The sequence below is a fragment of the Carettochelys insculpta genome, chromosome 24 (genome assembly GCF_033958435.1).
Source record: "Carettochelys insculpta isolate YL-2023 chromosome 24, ASM3395843v1, whole genome shotgun sequence".
NCBI lineage: Eukaryota > Metazoa > Chordata > Testudines > Carettochelyidae > Carettochelys > Carettochelys insculpta.
The window spans coordinates 10,801,217-10,825,137 of record NC_134160.1 but is presented as its reverse complement, the minus strand read 5'-3'; the positions used below and the strand labels follow the sequence as shown (position 1 = coordinate 10,825,137).

At 56.0% G+C, this 23,921-nt stretch overlaps 1 protein-coding gene across 1 annotated transcript; it reads left to right on the top strand.

Annotated features, from left to right (window-relative positions):
- The first annotated feature begins 6,662 nt into the window (after window positions 1–6,662).
- On the top strand, window positions 6,663–23,035 carry LOC142001256 (putative methyltransferase-like protein 24). The gene is made up of 5 exons (XM_074976307.1): window positions 6,663–6,905; window positions 16,603–16,701; window positions 17,501–17,643; window positions 19,519–19,750; window positions 20,697–23,035. Exons 1-5 carry the CDS (start codon window positions 6,666–6,668, stop codon window positions 21,012–21,014), a joined length of 1,032 nt encoding a protein of 343 aa, XP_074832408.1. The 5' UTR covers window positions 6,663–6,665; the 3' UTR covers window positions 21,015–23,035.
- The last annotated feature ends 886 nt before the right edge of the window (window positions 23,036–23,921 follow it).

Below are 23,921 nucleotides of genomic sequence, written 5' to 3'. Positions count from 1 at the left end.
CTCCTGGAAGGAATGGACAGCCAGCATAGGGACAGGCGGGAGCCACATGTGTGGCCTGCGGCCGAGTCCAGAGAAGCGGCCAATGGCTTCAGGCAAGCTTTGGGGGGCGCTGGGTGTTTTGGCGGGAGCAGTGTAACACCCCTGTAGCCCCAGTGCCAGGTCCATGAGGGCGAAGGAAGCTGGAGGGCGCATGGCCAGGCGAAGGGCTCAGCCAAGGACGGCTGGTGGCCTCCCAGCCAGAGGCCGGCACGGCAGCAACGGGCCTCGGCAAAATGCCCCAGAGCGTCCTTGAAATCCCGCCACCAGGCACCCCCTCCGACGAGCTCACCCAGCACAGCCCAGCGAGGCTCTGACGTGGCCATCGCCGGCCCGGCCCCCAGCTGCCCCCTCCGTGCTGAGCTTGTGGGGCGAGTGGCCCCAGGCGGCACGGCACAGTGAGGAGCCGGGCGCCCCCCAGCGAGGCTGGCGAGGAAGAGGAGCAGGGCCGTTGCCTGGCAACTACTCAGCTGTCTGTTGACCTAGAAGGAGCCGCTCACTCTTGACACAGCTGGTGTTTACACGGCGCCCAGGCTTTTCCTTCGCCTGCCTTCGCAGGGAGCTGGAGCAAGGCCCTGGCCTCCCCCACTCCAGGGCCGTTTGCAAAAGGCAGAGACAAAAGGCCGAGAGCGCAGGGAGGAAGGGGCGGGGGGCGGTGGAGCCAGCTTCCCCCACACCTTCCGCCCCCACTGGTAGGCAGGAAAGAGGCTTCCTGTGCCCCAGGCCATCGCTCACCGTGCACAACTAGGCCACTGCCTTGGCAGCAGCTGGCCACCTCCTGCAAGGGGCTGGGCGCCCTCAGCCCCTGCTGAGGCCGGTGGGAGGCACTCAGCCATGAAGCGCTGGGAACAGGCATGCTCAGCAGGCAAGGCCCTGAGGAGAGAGGAGTTACGGCAGCCGGAGAGACGGGTTGGAGCTCTTGGTGCTAACACTTAGCACCAGGCAAAAGTTTTTGTCCTTCACAGCACATAGTGAATGTTAACCAACTCCCCCGCCCCCACCCCCCCAAGGTAGGTGGCTAAAGGGCATTAAACTCCCATCTTCTGTGTGGGGAAACTGAGGCAACGGGTGGCCAAAACTCACCCAAGGCTGCACAGTGAGTCAGTGTCAGAACTCAGGCATCCCTGGCTGCAAAACCTATGCTCGGGCTGCTCCACGCCGCTGCTCCCAGGTTGTACACCTGAATGAGGCCGCGTGGCTTCGAGGTCCCAGTGCAGGATTGCTTTGCAGCTGATGCACGAATGTAAAGCAGGTGCCAAAACACTACAGCTTTCTGAACTGGTAGCATTTCCACACTCACCTTGCACCGGTGTAAATGTCTGCACGGGGGGCAGGGTAACTGTGATTTGAGCCCTGGTGCCTAATCGTGGCTACTTGTGAACTTGGTTGGTAAGATGTCCCGGATTTAAGGCTGCCTCAGGGCTCTCTGCCTTCGTTGCAGGAGGAGTTAAGGTTAAGTTCTAATGTCCATTCGAGTCATTCTTTTCAGGCATGCCTAATTTTCTCAAGGAGAGCGTTCCTTTTGTCCTCAATGCCCTGGGCTAGGGTTCAGCCCCAGGGTTAGTCTCTATTATTTTTGCAATGTTTCAGAGAAATTAATTCAACTTTCTCTTAGCTACAAGTGCAGGGGGAAGCCTGAAGACTCCTGCCAGTGCAGTTTGAAAGGAAGGGTGAGCAAAAACCAGCCCACGGCCAGGCACGGTTTGCTGCTGCATGTTTTGTTCACTGGCACAGTCACAGGTACTGCCACTCGCAGCTCCCATTGGCCACAGATTGGCATTCCTGGGCAATGGGAGCTGCGGGAAGCAGGGGACCAGATAATGGGACCCTGGCAAACCGCATCCATTCTGTGGGCTGTGCATCGCCCACCCGTTTCAAAGTTCTAACAATTGAAAAGAGCTAATTTCACAGCGGCACAGCTGAATTTTTCCAACTTTAAATGGTCACCACCATTCCAATGCCTGAGCTGATTCGCTGAACCACACCTTGCCTTTTAAGACTCAGTTAAATCCACAGAGCAGCATGTGCCAGTCATGTGGCTGAGAAAAAGCTTTGCTGATTGGTGTGATCATTCTGTCTTTTTAATCCCCTCTCTCCTAGCAGCATGGCTCCCAGATGTGTGTAGTAGGTTACAAAGACTTACCAGCAGAGCCTACTTGAAAATGGCTTTAGATTTTGGGGCACTGAAATCGTGACATGTAGCTGATTAATTAATGAAGGGTAATAGCATCATTTAAACAGCATTTTGAAGGAGATTATCATTCGCTCTGGGGGGGGGTGCTAGAAGTGGATTCAGATTCAAGCTGGTGTTATGTTGACATCTTTGAAAAATGTCTTTTATGGCAGCATGGGAGGTAGGGGGCAGAGGTAGGGGAACAGCAGAGTGGGGAAGGGGAGGAGGAGGTTATATGGGGAGTAGGGACCCAAACTTGTTACCATAGTTATTTGTAATAGAATGGTGCTTGGAAGCCCCGATCAAGACTCCCCTCACGGTGTTAGCTGCTGTACATGGTGAGAGTCACTCCTGCCCCCCGAAAGTGTGCGCTATAAATAGGCAAGGCAGAGAAGACGCAAACAGCTGGTCTGACATCTGAAATCACACAAGGGAGCTAAGGCTATGTCTACATTGCAGGCTTCCTGACAGACGTCTGCCACTCCCAGAGCCTTTGGCCGACATCACAGTCATCCTCATTCCACGAGGAAGAAGGGCTGTGTTGGCCGAGGGGTTTTTCCTGATATTTGGCCCCATGCAGACAGGCCAAACGTTGGGAAAACCTCTCCAGACAGACCTATCTGCAGGAGACACGCAAACGCATTGCACAATTTGCGTATCTTTTGCCGACGGATCTCTTCAGTCTTGACACAGCCTAGCGTTTGAAGCCAGAGCCTATACGACTTAAATATGTTCTACAATACTCCGGCACTAGCAGGTTTCAATCGGCCATCCTGGGAGCTGCTAGTTGCTGTCAGAGTAAGAGCTGAGCTTAGACAGCAGCCCCCAGCTCTGGGGGGCTGATTGGCAGAACACTGAGGGCCCTGACTGGTGCACGGCCTCTGTTTAAAGGCATAGGAAGTAGGAGTCACTTTGCCTTAGAGTACGTGCCTTATGGCTCCTGCCCCACTGGCTTGACTTCCTGACCTGGCCTAATTCACCTTATCATTGTGTGGCTCTTCTCATCCCCTAGTAACTCCACCCTTCCTGCCTCCCGCTGTTCAGCTCCCCATTTGCCCTCTGGCCTGGCTTGGACTGTGACTTCCTGGTACCTGACCCGATCTGACTCCTTCTTTGACCATTAGACAAGACTGCCCGGGTCATGGAAGGTCTCAGCGCCCAGCCGCGATCTGCCTGCTAGACCACACTGCCTCTCCAGAAGGTAAGGGACCTCATAAGGCCCATGAGGCAGTGGCATCTCTTCAAGCCCGCTATCTCTGCTCTCAGAAGGATCAGTGGGAGATGGCAAGTCTCCCAAGCACGGACAGGGCTTCAGGAAGGCCTGGAGCTGGAATGGGCCAGTGTTCAGATATCATGGTGGTGGGCCTATGAGAAATCTACCCGTGATAACGGGGTGGTACGGTATCAGCAATATGATATGTGCTGGGCCCTACAAGGCTATGGATGAAGTAAGGCTGAGACAGTGATTGGCTATGACAGGGGCTAGGCATGGCACAGCTGGGCTCACAGAGCTGTCCTGGGAAATTTGGATCCTTGGTAAGCCTATGCAAGTGCTCTCACATTGCTGCAAGGGCAAAGTCTTGCATATAACCCCATACCCACCACCCTGCTGCCCTGTCCTGCCTCATGAGATATTCCACCATGCCAGGGTGGGAGACCGTAACAAGACCCCTGGGGCAAAGCCTGGGACTGCGAGACTGCTGTGGCCCCTGAACTCACTAATCTGGGCTGTCTCGGCCAGTGTTTTGCTACAGCCAATCTCAAACCCCTCCAGGCCCTGTTATCAGCACAGCAAGATGCAGCACCTCACCCCCGGCAAAACTGCATGCATGCTCCGAGAGCCACTCCTGAATCACAGATAGAGAGGGGTACCAGCCCGAGCACCCCAGCATTTTGCCTCAGGAACATACCACCTTGCATTTCTCAGACAAGCAGTTCAAATTTATTAATCGGTTCACTTTATCAAAGGAAAGGGGACATACACCAGCCTTTGAACCCCTTAGCAGGTTTGCTGCAGGCAAGTTCACTGGTGAGGGTAAACAGTAAAACAAATTTATTGACAACAAAAGAGCTTTTAAAGCGGTTATATGGGATAGGCAAAAAGTCAGAGTAGTTAACGCAAGCAAAACGGAAGCACAGGCTCTAACTCTCTACCATGCTAGGCTAGGCAACAGCTTCTAGAGTAAGCCATTTTCTCATTCCACTGGTCATTGCAGTTCTTAACATACAGGCTTGTCCCTTCAGCGTGGGCTAGTCACCTCCATTGGAGGGCTGCAAGTTCATGCACAGGGTCCTCGATCATCAGCCCCTTTTGTACCCACAGCCCAGCTAAAGACCCTTCTTTCCCTGCAACTGCTCACATCCTTTTGTGTCTGCATCATTTCCCACCACCTTCTAGCTCTACACTTCAGCAGTTTCTCCAACTAGCACAGTACTATTGTGCTATTTTCCTTTCGTGCTGTCCTGCCAGTTTATATAGCCTGGTAGCTAATGAACCTGCAGCTGTTCCCCATTTACCCCTCAGCTGTGGGCTTGCTCAGCTGCTCCAATTAATTGCCCTTTCTGCTGCAGCTGGCTGGCAGAGGGCTGGTTTGCTCTTTTTAGCCAGGGCTCTGGCACATGAAGTCTTCAGGCTTCTTCTCTGTGTCACTGTTGCTTGCAGCATGGGTGGGGGCAGAAGGCAAGCCCAGCACAAGCTCCTGTGTTCTGTTTTAAACCCTCAGTGGGTAGGAACACAAGGCCAGACATGTGGGGACTGCTGAGTCACCAGACAAGGCTGAGCAGTTCCCTTGGTGTGGTCTTATGCATGTGAGTCATTGATTTGCAGCTGGACAGTGGTTCTTGATGGCTGTTTGACACCCACCCAAGGGTGGTTATTTTCCTAACTGGTGGCTCCAGGGAGCTAATATCTGGCCGATGTCCCAGTTGACAGCATATTGCAGTGACAGCCATGTAACACAGTCTCATAACTTCCTATCCACTAACAGTACACATATTTAGATGGCCCAGTGGGTTTGAGCCACTGAGAACCTCTCCCCTGACAATGCACAAGCATGCTTTCCAGGCAGGATCACAGTTACGCACGGGGGGGATTGGAGGGTGCACTGAACGCTCTGTGAGGTTCTGGCACGGATCCAGCAATGTGCAAGGGGCTTCCAGCAGCCCAGATGCCACAGTGGGAGGCTGTAGAAAGGCCATTAGTATTTCCGTGTGTCACTGGTGGGGTGGGAGCCCAACGAGCCTTCTGCAGCACCCACTCTGGCACCATACCCTGGGCACAGAGCACAGCAGGAACTGGAGAGCCATGAATAGGGATAGGATGCCCCAGATTATGCCCCCTTCCCCCATGCCCTAGGTACAGTGTGGGCAATATATGCTCTGGGCTTTCCCACTCTGTCATAGGCCATCATGGCTTTGCCTGGCACCATCTAGCACAGATGTGGTAGCCGAGTATGCTCATCTGTGGGTTTGGTTTAAACACATGGCATGGGTGCAGGATGGATATGGCAGGCCCTGACATGGGCTTTAGAAATCTGGCACTGCTGTAGAATAGACTCACAGGGCATGGGGTGAGTGGGGCCACGTGGCATGAGGCTGGTATGGGCAGAGCCTGGGGCACCTGGCATGGGCATGGAATGAACATGCAGGGCATGGGGTAAGTTGGAGTACATGGCACAAGGTGTTTGGGGTTCCTGGCAGATGCAGCATGGGGGTAGCAGGGGATGAGGGGTGGGGCACACGGCAGGGACTGGAATGGACCAAGCAAGAGATGGATGTTGGGTGCCTGGCATGGGTGTGGAAGGGACACAAAAGGGATGGAGAGAGGCTGGGGCACGTGGCATGTGGTAATTTTGGGGTTCCTGGCGCAGGCACAGCATGGACATGACAGGGGCTGGGGTGGGTTCCGGCATGTGGCAGGGGTCAGCATGAGCAGGGCATGCATTGGATTTTTTGGGTACTTGGCTTGGGACACGCATGGCGGAGGATGGGGCAGATTGGGCACAAGGCACAGGTGTGGAATGGAGACACAGGGCAAGGGGGGTTGGGCACATGGCACAGGTGTGGGCAGGGTGCAAGGTGGATGTTGATCCCTGTGCCCAGAGACTGGGCATGTGGCACAGGGGTGAAATCCACATGCCAGACATGGGGGCTGGGCACGTGGCAGAGGTGTAAAATGGACACACGGGGCACGGGGGGGGGGCTGGGCACGTGGCACAGGTGTGAAATGGACACGCCGGGCACGGGGGCTGGGCACGTGGCACAGGTGTGAAATGGACACGCCGGGCACGGGGGCTGGGCCCGTGGCCCGGGGGTGGGCAGGCAGCGAGGTGGACGCGGTGGCCTTGGGCAGCCGGCGGGGCGCCGCGGGGAGGATGGGCCGAGTCGGAGCAGGGCGGGGCCCGGCCGGCGGGGGCCGGTCCCGGGGCGGCAGGTGAGCGGCCGGCCGGCGGGAGCCATGGCAGGCGGCGCGGCGCTGCGGCTGCTGCTGCTGGGCTGCGGGCTGCTGAGCCTGGCGCACATTCTGCTGCGCGGCGGCCGCCCGGGGCCCGAGCCGGGGCCCTTCACCATCATCACCATCCGGGGGGGAGCCGCCCCCCGCCGCGAGGGGCCCGGAGCCGCGGCCGGACCGCCGGCGGGGAGCAGCTCGGGCTCCCTGCAGCGCTTCCAGGATGAGAACGAGACCCTCGGCCAGCCCGTAAGGAACCCGACCCCCCACCGCGGGCCGCTCCGTGCGCGTTGTCCTTCAGAGCAGGAGGTTGCCAACTCTCCCGGACCGGACGGCATAGTGCCGCTGGCGTGCAGGTTGTCTGGTTGGGAGGGTTGGCAACCCCTTATGTCTGCCCCCCCCCGCAAGTATTTACCTAAATTAACCACTTGCTGCCTGGCTTTCCTCCTCCCACCTCTGCCTGCCCCCTCTCCCCCCAAGAGCCTCTCTCTGTTTCCTGACTGACCTCTTCCCCACACACTGCCCTGCTGGTCCACCCTGACCCCTGGTCAGGTGCGGGAGGGGGAGGGCGACTGGCTGGTTTGGGAGAGTTGCACTTTTCCCACTAAATCTCCTTCTTTTCTCTCCCTTTGCTTGCGGCTTCTGGCGAAGAGAGACTCAGGCCGAAGGGGCACAGAAGGTACCCAGGGAAGTGGCTGTATTTGATGCCTGGAAGGGCCCAAGCTGAAAGGAGCCGGTGCAGGGTGGGGGTTAGCCTGGGGCAGGGCGCTGCTCCAGTGATCAGGGCTGCTGGCTGGCAATGCTGCTGGTTAATGAGTGGCCTTGAGATTAACCAGCCCCGGCCTGGATTTTATACTTCAGTGACCTATGGGCATCTCCCTGGGCAGCACAGGTGTGCTGCAGGGTCCCTGCCTTGCTGTCTCGCAGCCTTTCTTCCATTGAGGAGGTGGGTTTGGAATTGCATTAAAGTGGGACCTCATTCTGCAGCCCCCTCCTCGTGCAATGAGGGGTTTGCATGCTCGCCCTGAAGCGCCCTGTGGGAAAGTGCTGCTCGCTTTTGTAAAGTTGGCTGGATGGGCCCAGGTGGATCCTTGCCCTGGTGCTGAAATCTTTGCTGGCATTGCAGAGACAGAGAGGAGTGTTTGGTGCTCATTTAGTTGCCTTCTTGAGGTGGCAGGGGATCTGGGAACTCTCCTAGTTTGTGGCAAAGCCTCTTTCTGCTCAGACTGAGCTTTGCGTCCTGTTGTAAGGTGCAGGGCTTCTTTATAATGAGGCTTGTCAGGTTTGCTGCAGGGATTCTGGCTGGGGGGATGTGCAGAGCCAGAAGGGGGAACCGCAGCTTTTCCATGCTTCAAACTCTTCTATTCCCCTGGGAACCAAGAAGGAATTTGCCTCTCCTCCCCCCACGCTGCTTCTCCAGGAATCCATCCCCTCCACCCTAGAGTGAGCAGCCTGCTCCAGTCTCAGTGTGGAAGGCTGAGAAATGTTACAGGAGCCCAGAAATTGCCTGTAAGGAGAGAAGGACTCTGCAAGAGTTCCAGCAGGTTAATTAGGGTGGAAATGCCGGGGATCGCTGCAGGGAGGGCAGAGTTGAAGCAACACAGCGTCCTGCCACACTGGTCTGTGTGTTAACCTGCAGCCAGGCACATGCATGCCATCTTCCAGTCCCTTATTGCAGCTCTATTATCGACATCCAGGAAACCTCTCCTGGAGACCAGTTTTCCCTCTAATTTTTTCCATCCGTGAGTGGAATAAATGTTGTGAGGTGCACTGAGGCATATGTAGATGTGCACCCCCAATGGAAATGCGCTGCTGGCCAGGGGCGCTCTGCTGATCTGTTGGTTGGCGTTGGCATCTTTCTTGGGTGGAGAGTCACGGTCTCCTCTTAAGGGCCCTTGGGTAACCAGTCTTTTTATACGCAGGGTCCCTGGTAAAGGGGCCAGGCATGGCAGTTACAACAGACATGGCCACGAGTGGCAGGGGACCCAGCGGGAGCAGAGGGATGAACAGGGAAGTTGCTGCGACGGAAAGGCTGGGGGAGGTTTTCTGTGTGGGTTTTGCAGCCTCGCCATCTGACTGTTCTTGTCTGCGTCATCCAGACATCTAAAACCACCACCCGTGTCTGTACCAGTGCCGGCTGAGAGCTTCAGGCTAAGTATCCACAGGTTCAGACTGGTACTGTATCAACAGCAGTGAAGAGGAGGAGGATGGCTCGGTTTCCGCTGCTGAAGTGACTGCCTCACCCCACGGCCCCAGACGTGATGGCAGTGGAAGTCTTGGGTTGAAGATTATGGTTAAACAAAAGGAGGGAGGTTAAACATAAAATGGCATCAAAGCTCTGGCCGGGGTCCAGCTTCAGCGTCAGGAAGGGAATAGAATGGAGGCTGCGGTGCCTGGGTGTTACAGCATGTGGGGACCCATGCTATTCTGTGACACTGCACACCCTGCGAGCAGAGGAGCGAGCGATGCAGCGGCACAAATCCACAGTCGTGTGAAATTTTGCAGCTGTCTCTGAGGCACACCTGGGCCATTCACCACTTTGCAGCAGCAGTCGAGATAGAACTAAACCCCTCCTGCTCCTCAGAATAGGCAGAAAGAACTATGGAGATACACATCTCCTAGAGCTGGAAGGGACGTTGGGAGGTCATGGAGTTCTGTCCTCTTGGCAGGACAAAGCACCATCCCCCCCGGCCTTTTTTCTTTTTTTCATCTATTTTCCCCACCTCCCTAAATGGCCCCCTCAAGGGCTGAGCTCACAACCCTGGGTTTAGCAGGCCAGTGCGCAAACCACTGAACTGTCCCTCCACCCTAGAGCCGATTATGATTGGTATTAAAGGGGGATCTTCATTTGTTACCAGTATAACATCTGTGACACAGCTTAGAGTTTTGGATTTCAGCCGGTAGAGGGGAGAGGTGTACAGCTACTGTGGCCCAGGAGTCGGCAACCTTTCCAAGGCTGAAATGGGACCTTTTGACCTCTATGCACAGTCCAGGTGCTGGCAATACTTTTTAAAGTCACAAATAGTCCTACTTGCAACGGCTTCATTCATAAATAAATGAATGAAGATGCAGAGCTTTACTGGTGAGATGGGAGCATTAGCTGGGCTTTTGTCAATCCGCTGGCGGCCTGGCTTTGAGGAAGCTCCTGGCTGCAAAGGAGAGGAGGAGGAGGAGGGCTGAGCTCCCGCCTCATGTGCTGATGAAAATCGGCTCGCATGCCGCTCTTGGCACCTGTGCCAGGGGCTGCTGACCCCTGCCGTAGCCAATTTATTTTGCTTCCATCCTGCCCTCCATGTAGCCTCATGAGAGGCTGGCTGACACCTGATTCCCATTCGAACGAATGGCTTTGGAAATCCCAGCCGTTATTCCTATCTTGCAGCCCGTTCACTTGGTAACACCAGACACTTGGTGTGTGAGCCACAAGCTGAAGACAAGTGGAAGGTGTTGTTCCAGGTCAGACCTGAGAGCCACCAAACCTGGCACCTTGGTTTAACAGCTGATGAGGCCTGAAAGTTTTCCAGAAGACTGTTGTGCAGGCAACTTCCCACAGACGTCACTGGGAGAGCAACCAGAGTGGAAATTTAACTACAGACTTCAGGATTGCCAGAGTTTTCCAGATGAGGATCAAAATGCCCTTTGCCAATAATTCCCATCGCAGCCTAGAGAATTCCTAGTCCTGGATAGAGAAACTGAGGTAGGGAGCGGGGAAACCGCCTTGTCTGGTAGCAGAGGGGGGCACAGCCTCTAAAGCTGCCGATGCCTGGACCTCCACTCGCAGCCAGAAAGCCGTTCTGCCCCTTATCTGTCCCCGCTGAAGTCGTCAGCTCCATACCCCCCTGCCCGACAGCGCTTCCGGCGCCCTGAGCATGTGCTGCTAGCGGAAGCGTTTCCCTTTGTTTGTTTTCCAATCTCCCGGCCAGAGCGGCTTCCGAGGGAGATGCTTTGAGGGGAGGAAGTGTCCTGGTATCAGGGAGGGGGAGTTCCTGGGAGGGGTTGCAGCACCGTGACCTCTCCTTCGCCTTCCGACTGATGGGCTGGGGGCCCTGGCACAAGCTGGGGCCACATGCGCATGGGCGGGGGCATGTGCCTCTGGTGCTTCACACCATTTTGCTGTGTGTTGTCCACCCCCCTTTGCAAGTGTGAGAATTTTCCCCGCAGTTGTAATAGCAAAGCTCTCCTGCTTTTCTCAGGGGGCCACCTAGCCCCACCCTTGGGAATGGAAGAGCGCGGTTCTAAGGCCCCACTAGCCCTTGGCCTCCAGGCTGTGCTGGGAGATCCATGCTCCCTAGCAGAAACTGGACAAAGGCCCAGCAAACTCATTTCACGTGCCACCCCTGAGGACAGTGACTCACTCACTACTGCAAGGGTGGCCAAGCTGGGGCTCTCAAGCCACATGCGGCTCTTTGAGCCATTAAATGGGGCTCCTCCTCGGAGCTGGGAGTGCCGTCCGTCACTCTGCACATGCTGGTGGCAGCTCCGGTGAGTCGCTGGCATCAAGTTAGAGTAGGGGGGACTGGGGGTTCCTGGCTCTGGGGGAGGGGAGGGATTGGTTTAGAATGGAATCTGTCTATCTATCTATCCATCTATCTAAATAATTTGACTCCCTCTTTAAACCCTTCTCTGAAACCTGCCCCCCCACTCATGCATCTGATGAAGCAGGTCTTTGCCCATAAAAGCTTATCCTCTAAAATATCTGTTAGTCTATAGGGTGGCACAGGACTTCTTGGTGTTTTTGAAGATACAGACTAACTCAGCCACCCCCTGATGTTTATATATTATAAATATATAATGGCCGTGTTTACACTAGCCCAAATCTTCCAAGCGGCCATGCTGACATGAATAAGGGGATTTCGAAGTTCCCGGGGTACTTTTGAAAAGACCCCCCGTCTGGATGAGCCGCACGGCAGTGAAAAGCAGCAGTTTGCAAGAGCCGTGGCCGGTGGCATGCTAATGAGGCGCTGAATATGCATTTCAGCATCATTAGTAATCTTCGAAATGGCCATTTGCATGGCCATTTTGAAGACATGGGCTAGTGTAGATGTAGCCAATACATGGTTCTTTGCACCCTGTCTGTGGCTCTTCAGCTCTATCTGGTTGGCCACCCCTGCACCACTGCCTTGGTTTGCAACTGAACCAGCAACCTTGGTAGCTGGTTAATGTCCCCCTGAGCCCCTTCCTCCTCGAGCTCTGACTTTATACGAAGCCTGGTGCCTTTTGAACGGACGGGGCTCGAATGTGCAAAGCCCTGCCTGGCAGAAGCCTTGTGCGAGAGGCACACGCACCTTTGTCATGCATGTGCGCCCGGGGCAGCTGGTCTGCAGGAGCAAACGAGCGTGTGCGCCGAGCTGGCAGTGGGGAGGGTAGGCTGCCATTTTGCCGATGCTGTATTTGGCACTGCTCATCCTTTGTGTGGGCCGTTGCAAACGTGGCCCTTGCTGTCACATTTCCACCACGCGGGGGAGGGAAAGCAAAAGCCGGCACAGCTGGGGCAGCGTTCGGAGGTCTCCACTCTCCAGTAATTTGGAAAGCCGTTCTGGAGAGCAGAGGAGCTGAGATCAGACGGGCAAGGGGAAAGGGAGCCTACCAGCAAAAGTGGTTTGATGGGGAAGCAGGAGCGGTCCTTACTGGCTGTATTCGTGCTCAGTGCTATATGCAACTGTCCAAAACACAGTCCAGACATTGGCCCTGATAGGGAGGGAGGGAAGAAGTCAGGACGCCTGGGTTCTATTCCTGGCTTTGGGCAGGAGTGTGATTGTGATATTGGAGTGGGGGCTGGTGGGATCCCTGTCAGGGTCCCCAGCTCTGGCTCTGGTGGGGAGTGTGATCTAGGGAGGAGAGTGGGAGACTGGCTGGGTTCTGGAGCAGGAGGGACACTGGCATATGGGCTTGTGGGTTCTCCCCCCAGCTCTGCAGCTGGGCACGTGTGGCAGAGGGGCCCTGGCCAGTGCAGCTGGAGTTCTGCTTGGGCAGAGCTTGGCAGGGCTGACTGCAGAGTGGCTGCTGCTTCCAGTGAGGGTACAACCCTGCCAGCCTGTGGCCCAGCACTCCTGCTGAGCGCTGTGCCGCCCGAAGGCCTGCCTTGCCCGCACAAGCCAGTGACAGCTGGGAGGGGGCAGGTGACAGTGACATGCCAATGCGCAGGCAGGGCACAGTCACAGGACTGGCAGATCTCACCCTGGCTCGGATTCCAAGGCGCCTGCGCAGAGCCCGGCAAGGGGGACCCAGAACAACCTGATGACCGCGCGGGTGATGGAGGGGCTGGGGCTGAGTGGGGAGAGGTCCTCAGTGACTCCTCAGAGAGGGGAGGGCAGAGCGGAGCTGCGAGGGTAAATGCAACCCAAGGGCAGCGTTTGTTCATTTTCCCTGGGCCAGATTGTCTGAGTTATCAGCGGTGGCAGAAGCTCAGCGCTTCCTGTCTCTGCGCCGAATGCTGGCTCCCAGGGGAAGGGATTAAGGGGATTATATTATTATTTGTTAGCACTGAGTGGGGGAGAAAAAAGGAGAAACCTCCGTGGCTGGGAATTCAGCCTAATCAGAGCAGAGATTAGCTGCATCGGGCAGCCGGGGTAGCTCCAGCCCCCAGCATCCTCCGCCAGGCTGGGAGGGAGAGGGGCTGCCTGGCAGGCGTGCTGGTGCCCCTCTCGCCCACTGACCGCCCTGCCTCGCCTTTCCTGCCCTCCGATCCCCCACGGGGCGGAGGTGACTGGGCCTAGCCCCTGGGTGTTAGGACAAGCAAAGGGAGGGATTAGCCCCATGAATCCCAGCCCCCTCCTCTCCCGAGCGGGGACCTGCAGCCCACCCTGCCCAGCCCAATGGGGTGGAGGAAATTTGCCGGTACCTGCCTGAGCCCTGCGGTACCTCTTGGGCCGGGCCAGGCCGGGCCAGGGCTGGTTCTGCTGCTTTGCCACCTCTACTGGTCGCTGGGGCACCCCCCCGCCACTGTTCCTACACTACCTCCCTCAGCAGTGCCCTCACCCCCACCCCTGCTACCTCTGCCCCCAATGGTCCCTGGGGTGACCCCACCGCCACCTTTCCTACGCTACATCCCCCTCGCAGTCTCTGTGGTTGCCCCCACCATCCAGCCACTGGCTCTGGGTTGTCCCCACCCTTCCCCCGGTACCCACACCCTCCCCCTCTCCTATGCTACTTCCCCTGTCCGCCTCCAATGTACGCCAGCCCCCTCCCCTCCCCCTCCTCCCCACCTGTCCCCAGTGGCCGTCCCACCTTTCCTCCAGCTCCTGCCTCCATCACCCCCTGGGGACCCCCACCTCTCCACTCCCACTGCTCCTGGGCATTCCACTGCCCCCGCCCTCATCAGTACCCACAGCCCGCCTCTCACCAAGCTCCACACCTCAAGCCTCCTTCCCATCCCTGGACCTCACCCCCAGCCCCACGCTCCCATCCCCCACCTCTCCGAGCCCTGGGCCCTGAGGCTGATGCAGGTGGGGTCTGCCAAGAAGTGCCGCACCAGGGAACGGGCAGCTCTGCCAAGGATGGCTGGGAGGGGGAGAGTCATGGGCCAGGCCCCGCCGCCTGCCCTGCCCCGTTAAAACTTTGACTTGAATATATGTGTGCCCAAAGAGCGGCCTCTGTGCCACCTAAGAGAAGGAGGCCACAGAGCAAGAGGGGTTTGGCTTGCTCTGGTTTTAAAGGTACCTGTAGGGACCATGCTGTGTGGGGCTGGGCACAGGGACTGGGCGTGGGCTCTGTGTCTAGGGAGGCGGATGCCAGCCCCACTGGGAGGTGGGTCAGGGGTTGTTGGTGCAGAGCCAGTAGGAAGGTCCGGCCTCTCGATTCACGCGGCCCTGCCCTCCCGAGGCTGCATCACTTCCTCTCCCCTTATGTGCGCTGGCTTTGCTGCCTGAACCGGCCGATGGGAAGGTAACTCTGCCACTCTCACTTCCGGGGACGGCGGCTGGGCCAACCCGAGAGCTGGACGGCGCTTACCTGGGCCGTGGGGCCCGGGGCAGTCATCAGTTTGCTTGTTCTTAAGATGGGCTCTGGCCATAATTAATGGCCTGCCTGTCTACGAGCTGCCACAGGAAGCTCTGGGCTGGTTGCAGGCCTACTGCTGATCACTCCGGTAAGGCAGAGCAGACACAGAGCCATCCTCCTGCTGTAGCTGGCATTCCTTCACAGCCTTCTGCCTGCACACAGGGGGCCTCTCTCTCCTCTGCACTGCCCCTTCTTCACCCAGGCTAGAAGGAAAACAGCAGTCCCTAGGAGTCAGAGCTGCGGTCTATGCCAATATCTGCTCCCGACTTACAAGGTAGCCTTGAGCAATTTACCTTCCCCCTCTCTGCCTGGGTTTCCCCACTTTGAAAATAAGGATAATGAGAACTCGGGGAGGAATGGGGATTGTAAAAAAATGTGGCACCCCTCAGGCAAAGTGCAAAGTCACCGAGTTAGCTAATCAGCTGCAAAGCCCCGTCACTTAGCCACAGCAGCGCTGGGGAGGAAAATCCAACAGGAGCTACCCCTGTGCAATGGGGTTCCCTGGTCAGCTGCACCAACATCTCCTGATTCTCTTCTCCCTACAGCCCGTCTCTCTCCGGGGGTGCCATTCTGTAGAGCCCAGTTGTCTGTTCTTGCTCACTGCAGCATGTGCCACCCCCTCGGGTGCGGTGGGGGTCTGGGCATTTCCCCTGAACTGCATACTGCTTTCCCATTGGTAGGTGAGGTGGGAGCTGACACCACAGCCGGGCTCACTGCGTAGGGCTCTCCTGTGAGCCAGGTTACCTATTGCCATCAAGTGGAAAATATTCCCTGTTCACTGCCAGTCCCGAGCCACTGGTATGAGTGGGAGATTTTGGTGAGATCAGGGCTGGGTCCCTGCATGCCCATTTAATCACCAATGCAGGAGCTGCTAGGATCCAGTCCTGCTTATAAAGCGATTGCTTCATTCTCTGGCAAGCTGCAGCCAGGTCTGGGGTGGACCAACACTCATTCTCCTCCAGCCGGGCCACACAAGGGTGTTTTAGAAAGGAAAGATTAAAACAACCTCTCCAGCTGAAACAGCAGGGAGACTTTTAGGCCTGCAACGTGCAATTACCTGCGTTGGACTATGGCCTGGACACTGGGCTTAGCGTCCAACTTCCGTGACATGTGTCTGAAGGGTTTTATAGTGCCTGGGAGCCATCGGGGCCTCAGCTTCACTCTTCAGCCACCAGAAATTTCCCCTCTAGTAGCACTGCCTGAGCCACTGATTCAGTCTGGCTCAGATCAAAGAGCCCCCCTCCAATGGCTTACCTGCCATTGCTCCCTGCAACGTGGGACTCCCTAGCACTGTGATGGGGCAATCGGGTCACCAATGACTCCTCAGAGAGAGCGCCCCCTACTGGCTTACCTGACATTGCTCCCTGCAGCATGGCGCCCCCTAGCTCTGCTCTGGGGCATTGGGGTCAGCAGTGACTCCAAGGAGAGAGCACCCCCTACTGGCTAACCCACCATTGCTCCCTGCAGCACGGCGCCCCCTAGCTCTGCTCTGGAGCATTGGGGTCAGCAGTGACTCCAAGGAGAGAGCACCCCCTACTGGCTAACCCACCATTGCTCCCTGCAGCACGGCGCCCCCTAGCTCTGCTCTGGGGCATTGGGGTCAGCAGTGACGCAGAAGAGGGGAGCACTGGGTCTCTTACATGTCTCCCTGCAGTGCCTGGGCTGTCCTTGGAAGTTTCCTGCCCGAGTGCTGCCCAGCCCTGTGTGGCTGATGAAAGCACAGCCTGGAGCATTAGCTCTTCAGTCGCAGACATCCCCTCCCCTGGCTGTTCAGGCGCTGGGGTGCTGCCGTGCTGAGCCTGTGTTTCTGGGTTATTAAACCCTTCAGCGCCTTGGCAGGTTCCTCCGACACATCGGCATCTTTTTAGACATGTGGTAGCTGAGGCAGGTTCATTTCCCAGCGTTCCCCACCGCTCCCGGCTCTTGACTCTTTATATCTGTGTGACCTCAGAAAACCCAGCAGAGTGTGGCCCTGCAGCCCTGGGCCAATGGCCGCGAGTCCCTCCGCAGCGAAGCTGAGCGGTTCCTTGCGTACATCACCACCCCCCAGGTAGGTTGCAGAGCACCACTCGCCCTCCCCACTCCAGCCCCTGGTTACCCAACACAGCCCAGAGGTGGGACAAATAAGGGCTCGGGGCGTGGGAGGGGGGCACTCTGTCTGGGAGAGAGCCTGGATTCCAGCCAGAAAAGATGCTTGCCCAGAGAGGCAATGAACTGCATTTGAGGTCTTGCCTCTCCCTAACTGCTCCCCCAGCCCCCAGTGCTCTATTCTCTCCTCTTCTGCCGCCCTCGGTTCTGGCACCGGCCAGGTTGGTTCCTGCTGTCGCCTATCAGAGAGGAGCAGCCTGGTGGCCTGCAGAAGGGCAGGATCTGAAGGGTGGGGCAGATAAAATCCCAGTCCCCATCCAGTCCTGCACTGGGCCTGGTGGGGAAGAGGCAGCCCCGCAGAGATCCCTTCCCTGGGCTGGTGAGCGCATGGGAGGTCTGGAGATAGTAGAGAGGTAGGAGGGGAAGGAGGCCCAGGCTGGGGAAAAGTGGACATTGCTGTGATGCTGTTAGGGACTGGGAGGAATCAGGGGGGCTGGAGAATCTTGAGCTGAAGCCAGCTTTCCTGGAGGGGCCCGGGGCTGGCTTGCTGGCATAGAAGCAAAGCAGGAAGGCTGGTGCACTAGGAGAACTACCTCTATGCGCTTTGTGCTGCCAGGGTTGGGCAGGGGATGGCTGCTGAGCCATGATTGGGACAACAGGAAAACAAAGCTTCCGAGAGCCAAGCGCCTCTCAAGTCCCTGGTTGTGAACCCAATTCCCTCCCTTCTCTAATGGGTGAATTTGTTTTTCCTTCTCCTGCAGCTGCCCTGCTCCAAGGTGCTGACCCAGGCTGGGCTCCAGGCTTCCACAGCCAGCACTACCGGGCCATGGCGAGTGTGCCTGGATCACATGCCCACCGCCTTGCTGAACCTGCAGCAGGAGAGGTGCCTGGTTTATACCTTCAGGTGAGCACCGTGCTCCTGGGGATGGGCTCCCCACCTCAGGAGAGCAAGCTGGGGCAGACAACTGAGCAAGGATGGATTCGGGGGAGCTGGGGTGGCAGGGGAGAGTGCAGCAGGACTGTTACATGACAAGAGATATCTTTTGGGTTTTGCTTTTTTCCCAATGACGTTTTTATGGAGAATCCCAATTTCACCCAAACAGAACTGTTAGCTTGTTTCCAGCTGACACTTTCCAGCGTTTGAAAACCTTCAGCCATGCTCTGAAAAAACCCTACAAAAATGTTCTGAAAGGGATCTCGGGCTTTGGGGGCTTCTTTTCCAATCATCTCTGCTCTGCGACCCCCACTGCCTCTGTGTCCTTCCAGCCCATATAAACCCTCCTGCGCTGTCCTGGGTCCCTCAGAACAGAGGCCTCCCGAGCAAACCTTCATTTGCAGGCTGCATTTTCTAGACTGAAACGTTGGTTGATAGTAACAGTTTTGAGTCTAAGCCAGTAAAGGCTGCGGGTATCAAAGAACAGGGACAGCGTATCTGGCAGGCAGGCAGGCAAGGTGCACACTACCCACCAAAGTGCTCATCCTGGCTCTGGATGGACTTGTCACCACAGCAGGGAGACTAATTCCGTCTCACTGGCCTGCTGAACCCTGGCCTGGTTCAAGCAGCCAAGAGGAGTGCTGATTGTGGTGGGCATTTGGTGTGTGCTGCAGACTTGCCTGTTAGGATTAGCCTGGTCAGATCAGACCGGCACCTAATAATCAAACATCCCATCTCCAGGTCTGGCCAAATCCAACCGTGGAACTGCCATGATACACACAGAAATGGTTCATCAGACGTCCCCTTTCACACAGGCCGCTGCCCAGCCTTCAGAGAGTGACTCCTCGGTCACTGGGTACCTGGGACTGGCCACCAAGAGGTTAATATTCCTGTGCACCATCACCAGTCCCGAGAGCCGTCCACTTCCCTGTCGGCTAGTCTGTTAGGCGCATTTGAGTCAGAGGCTGCGGTGAACACCATCTGCTCCTGGGTACATTCTGGCAGCATGAGTCATGCCTAGCCAAAGGGACAGCAGCCCACCCCATGCCCCAAAGGCCTGCGTGAAACGCCTAGCCTCCAGGCCTCATTCTCATCATACTTGTGCAGTTCAGGCAGGCTGCAGCTGGGGAAAAAGCTTCTCTTAGTTCATGTCCACCTAGGTAGCTCTGACCAGTGACTGCTGCTGGTGTGGAGATCCCAGGCCTGCTAGGATCCCTTTGAGCTGGTGAACCTGAGACCCCTAAAACAGAAGTTCTGCACCAGAACAGTGCCAGTGTGCCCTGCTGGCACAATCAGTGCTGTGGGCCTCTCTTCCCGCCCTTAACTCAGCCAGGTGCTCTGCTGTAACCTGCTCTTCTTTCTCGTGCTCTCCGGCCTGCCCCAGTGCTTGGGCTGCAGCCAAATCTCCATGGCAGGTTAGAGCTGCGTCACTGGGCAGAAGGGACGGTGGGATGTGCAGTGGGCACTGACTGGTGCAGTTAAGAACTTAATTAGGGACAGTTGCTGGGAATCACTGCTGTACGAGGTTTCTTCCTGCTACACATGGACCAGGGCAGAAGCTGTAGGAAGTCCCTAAGATCTGCTTTCTCCAGCAAATCTCTGTGCTCCTTCCCTTTAGCTGCCTGGTTTGCAGCAGGCAGTGACGGGTTGCATATGCAGAGCAAAACCCAGGGTAAAGAAAATCCACCTGCTTGGAACCTGAGCTGCAGGGCTGGAACGAAGTCAGCCAGAGTGCCTCTGTACCAATTTGCATGACATTCCTCATCATGCTTTGCCTTGCGGCCTCCTATTCTGCAGGTCAGCCTAACTTGTGTGGCTTGCTTCTCTCCCTTCCTTCGCTTGTAGCACAGTCAAAAGGGGCTTTGAGTTCAGCCAGCGGATGAGCGAGATGAGGTGCCAGGTGCACAGCTTTGGCCTGAGCCCCTACAAACAGACAGATCTCCAGCACAGAGGACAAGTGCAGCATCACGCGCTGTGGCTGGACTGGCATGAGCGACGCCTAGCTACCTTCCCGCAGAGACAGAGGAGCCCTTCCAAGAAGCTAAACCAGATTATGCAGGACTTTGGCCACAAGAAGGTAATGGTATCCGGTAACATAGTCCTCTCCACCCCTGCATGCCTCCCACCACCTGTCCCCTCTCTGTATCTCAGCCGGCTACTTCCTGTCTTCCTTGGAGAAGCCTAACCACAAGCCCATCTGAGGAAGACATCAAAAGAGGGCAGAACTGATGTGCAAGGTGTCCTGGAGAGGTTAGTGCTAGACTTTTCAAAGGTGCCAAAGAACCAGGTGCCCAACCCTCACTGAATTTGAATGGGGCTTGGGAACCCAGTTCCTTCATTAATTCCACCGAAGAGCAATGGAGCTGCTTCATGGATTTCAGTAGAAGTTAAGAGCCTCTGTTCCTTTGTGGATCTGGGGCTTTGTTCCTAATTAAATGCCAAGGCCTGAGTCCAGGGAGCAGAAATCCACAGGACAGAGAGAAACTAGGGGGATGTAATTGCCCACCTCTGACACATTTGCCTATGTTTATTTCCCTCTCAGCCTCTTGCTGCCCATTGGCACTCCGGGGCTCTTAGGCTTCCATCAGGAAAGCACAGGGTCCAATAGGAAAGCTGTGTTTAAGGGCCACGTGAAGAAGGCTGAGCCCCCTCTGGGCTAAGCTATCCCTCGGCCAGCCCCAAGCTGGGGGCGCATCTCTGCTATGACTACCAGGACAAGTGCATGCCGGGGCTGAGCTGAAGCCGATGGGAGCTTTTCCATTTTCCAGCAGGCTTTGGATCAGGCTTCTAGTTGCAAACAGACCCTTTTCCCCACCTGCTAACTCCCGGCTCTCAGAAACAGCCTTAAACCAGGATGCTGGCAGAGCTTGGCTTAGAGCAGCAGAGCTCGTTTTCCCCCACTGCCAGGCATGTCCAGATGCCTCGTTTTCAGACTTCTTTTGGCCAGCCCTTGCCTAGCCCCCTCTCATGGCAGCACCAGTCTCTGAGCAGCTGGCTTGGCTTGTTCTTTCTCTCTGGAGTAGATTGACGTTCTGGAGGCGGACTTGGCCAGCGCCGAGTGGAAGATTTTGGAGAGCATCCTCCTGGATGGCACCGTGGCTGCTGTGCACCAGCTGATCCTTACCATCCACCTCCACTGGCCTGGCTTTGAGGTTAGTGGAAGTGAGGCAGCTGTGGTACGGTACTGGTACAGCCTGCTGAAAGCACTGGAGACCAGAGGGTTTCAGCTGTTCCATAGTTTCAAGGACCCACGGAAGCCGCAGCTCTTCCTGCACAAAGAACTTTTCAATGCCAGCAGCTCTTACACCCTGGGCTGGGTCAACACCTACTGGAGGTACTGAAGGGGACACTCGGGGCATTTGAGAGCGTAGGGCTGGGTGTTTTCAAACCTGGACCCTGGCCAAGCTCAGAGTGGGGTTGGATATGCTTGGTAGGTCCTGGCTGACCCATGTGTTCCTGCTGCATCCCAGGGATGGATAATGCAGCCAGCGGAGTTCTGAACCGCTGTCCGACTTGTGACTCTGACTGCAAAGGCCGCTTGGATGGTCGCTCCAGCAGGGACTAGAAACCACCTTGAGAGACCCACGGGTTCAGAGGAGCCAACGACCACATCCCACAAGACCATCTAACCACTGATCTGGTCTCAAGCACACACAAGGACCGGACTGTCCAACTCGTGTCCTCCCCGAGGAAGCAAGGAGCGTGTTGAAGCACCGAGTCCTGGCAGTGCAGATAAGGAGAAGTTGAGCTGATGCGTTGCGGGAGAAAGTCCCGCAGCATTTCTAGCTGCTGTTTTTAAACACACCCCCTGCCCCTCCAACCGCACACATAAGCCACAGACATGGCCACAGCAGCCCTGGGAAGGAAGGGCGAGGAACTGCCAATGCTCTGTTGTTTGGGGGAGCCATTCTAACCTGCAGGCATCAAGGGAGGTGAAGCACTGGAATGGGTTGCTAGAGAGGTGGTGGATTCTCCATCCCTAGAGGTTTTTAAGTCCTGGCTTGACAAGGTCGTGGCTGGGATGACTTAGTTGAGGTTGATCCTGCTTTAGGCAGGGGGCTGGACTAGCGTCTTGAGGCCCCTTCCAGCCTTAGGATTCTAGGATTCTAAGTGCATTTGCCAACTAGAAGTTAGAAGCAGGGAATGTACAACTGTTGCTGGGACCAGCAGCCTATCTGCCCAACGCTGTTACAATCAGCTGGGACTTTCAGAGGAGAAGGCAGGGTGGTGCCCAGTTCACACTCGGATTCAGTTGGACCTGGGCACCTGTCTCCTGTTGGCATCGTTCAGACTTCCAGCCAGCTTTTGTACTGAACGGCACAGAGCATTTCATGTTGTCTCTTCTGGCTCTGGAAGCGCTGCGATGCTGTGCTGGAGAACACATGAGATCTGGCTCTCTCTTGAGACAGCAGCTCCTGCCACCTGGGTTAGGCTGTCTTGATGGCATGTATTGTATTTCAGCTCATCTGTGTCTGTTCAGAACCAGGGAGTGCGCATTTGCAAATGACTTAAAACAAAGGTGGGTGGTGGGGAGGCCATTCAGGTTTTTGAAATCGCCAAAGTGAAGTTCAGGATCTAATTCTGAGCAGAGGTTTAGGTCAGTTTGCATCCACTTATTTTGCTTCAACCCTTCCAGGACTCCCACTGCTTGCACAGAATGGTTCTAGAAAATGTCTTCAGAGCTGTTTCTGCCTGTGTCCTTTCCTGGCAGACACCACTATTTTCTTTAGTCTTTTATTTACACTTTATTGCTATTGTTTTTTGCAACTGCAAGCTCTGCTGGAGTGCACAAAACCCTTTAGATCTCGGCTGGCAGGAGAGATCTGCCTAATCATAGTCATTATCTGGTAGCAGGTAATGGGCATCTTTCCCATGTTAATTTCAGAACAGAATAGATGAGAGCCAGGCACTTCTGGGAAGGGAGCATGCTCCTAGCCTGCCCTGTGGTTGGAATTCACCATGTTTTTGCCAGGAAGTTGAGTACAGCAGAGTTCCTCCTCTGAGCTCTGACTTTGCTGCTGCAGTAGCGGCTCCTCAGGTCACTCACGTTGGTATTAAATACGTGAGGATTGTTTGGGTATGTGTGACTGTAACTTCAGGAAAACCAGGCATATGGGGCACCGTAACCTACTGATTTAGTCGGCACCACCCCCAAAATGTGCTGTAAAATAAGCTCGGGTCAGCCCCGGGGCTGGGTAATTGTGTGTCAGCTGCAGTCAGGAGGAGAGAATGAAATCCACCTGAGAGCCAGGAACTGCACAATTTTGTCCCTGCCCAGCAATGTAGAACCCTGCCAAGGACACCATTGTACTCTGCAGATGGAGGCTCTTATCACTGTTGTAATAAAAACCCCTTGAGTATGCTTTCTGGTTTGGTCTGTAGAGAGTGAGACAATCTCTCTGTCCGTGCAACTGTTTTGAATCTCCAGTAACTTGCTGCGCAAGCCCCTACGTCACGCAGGCAGGGCCATGTTCTGCTTGCCTCTTTATTAGCAAGGCAGGCGGGGCAGCTTTCTCCCCAGCTTCAGATGCAAATTGCCCTGGAAGAAAGCGAGACATGTTCCTGGGGTGGACAAGTTCCCATTTCCTCCGGGTGTGCAGGAGCACAGAGCTGGGAGGAAGGGTGGTGGTGGAGTTTTGTGTTCCAAGATACCATTAACTAGTGAGCAAAGGTTGCAGTGTCTCCATGGAGACAAGACAGCAAGCGAGACAGTGTGTGTGTGGATCTAAGGTTAGAGCTGATTAGTAAATGTCAGCTGCACCAGCATGTTCCTGTAACTGCCCTCCACCTGCACCGGCGAGGGTCCCCGTTGGGAGAAAAAAACCACAGCTGGCTGTGGGGGAGGGGAGAAAAGACAAAGGCAGGCTGGGGGTCTGGCTAATCTTTTCCATCCATGTGCAGAATACATTTTTACATGCACCGAGGCATGTGCAAATGTGCACCATGACAAGCTAGCTGGGGGCGCTCTGCTAATCAGCTGGGTGGCATTGGGATCTCTCCTGCATGGCCGCCCATGCGCACAGCTTACAGGGAACGCTGGACAAGGCCACTCCCGCCCTCAGTTACAAAGCTAAGCCCTTAACAATTAAAGAGGAAACTGTCCAACACCTTACCTGTGAAGCTGTTATTGCTCTTCAAGCTCCTAGGGGTCCAGGTCAGGTCTTAAGACCCAGCTGTCTTCAGGGATTTCAGCAGATCCTCAGGGCTTTTTCAAGTCAATGGAAGCACCCACGTGCATAATCTTATAT

Excerpts from the sequence above, each read along its gene's own strand:
- LOC142001256 (XM_074976307.1), top strand. The coding sequence starts at position 6,666 with ATGGCAGGCGGCGCGGCGCTGCGGCTGCTGCTGCTGGGCTGCGGGCTG. Across the intron at positions 6,906-16,602 it reads ACGAGACCCTCGGCCAGCCC|AAAACCCAGCAGAGTGTGGC; the intron begins GTAAGGAACCCG and ends GTGTGACCTCAG. Across the intron at positions 16,702-17,500 it reads CGTACATCACCACCCCCCAG|CTGCCCTGCTCCAAGGTGCT; the intron begins GTAGGTTGCAGA and ends CTTCTCCTGCAG.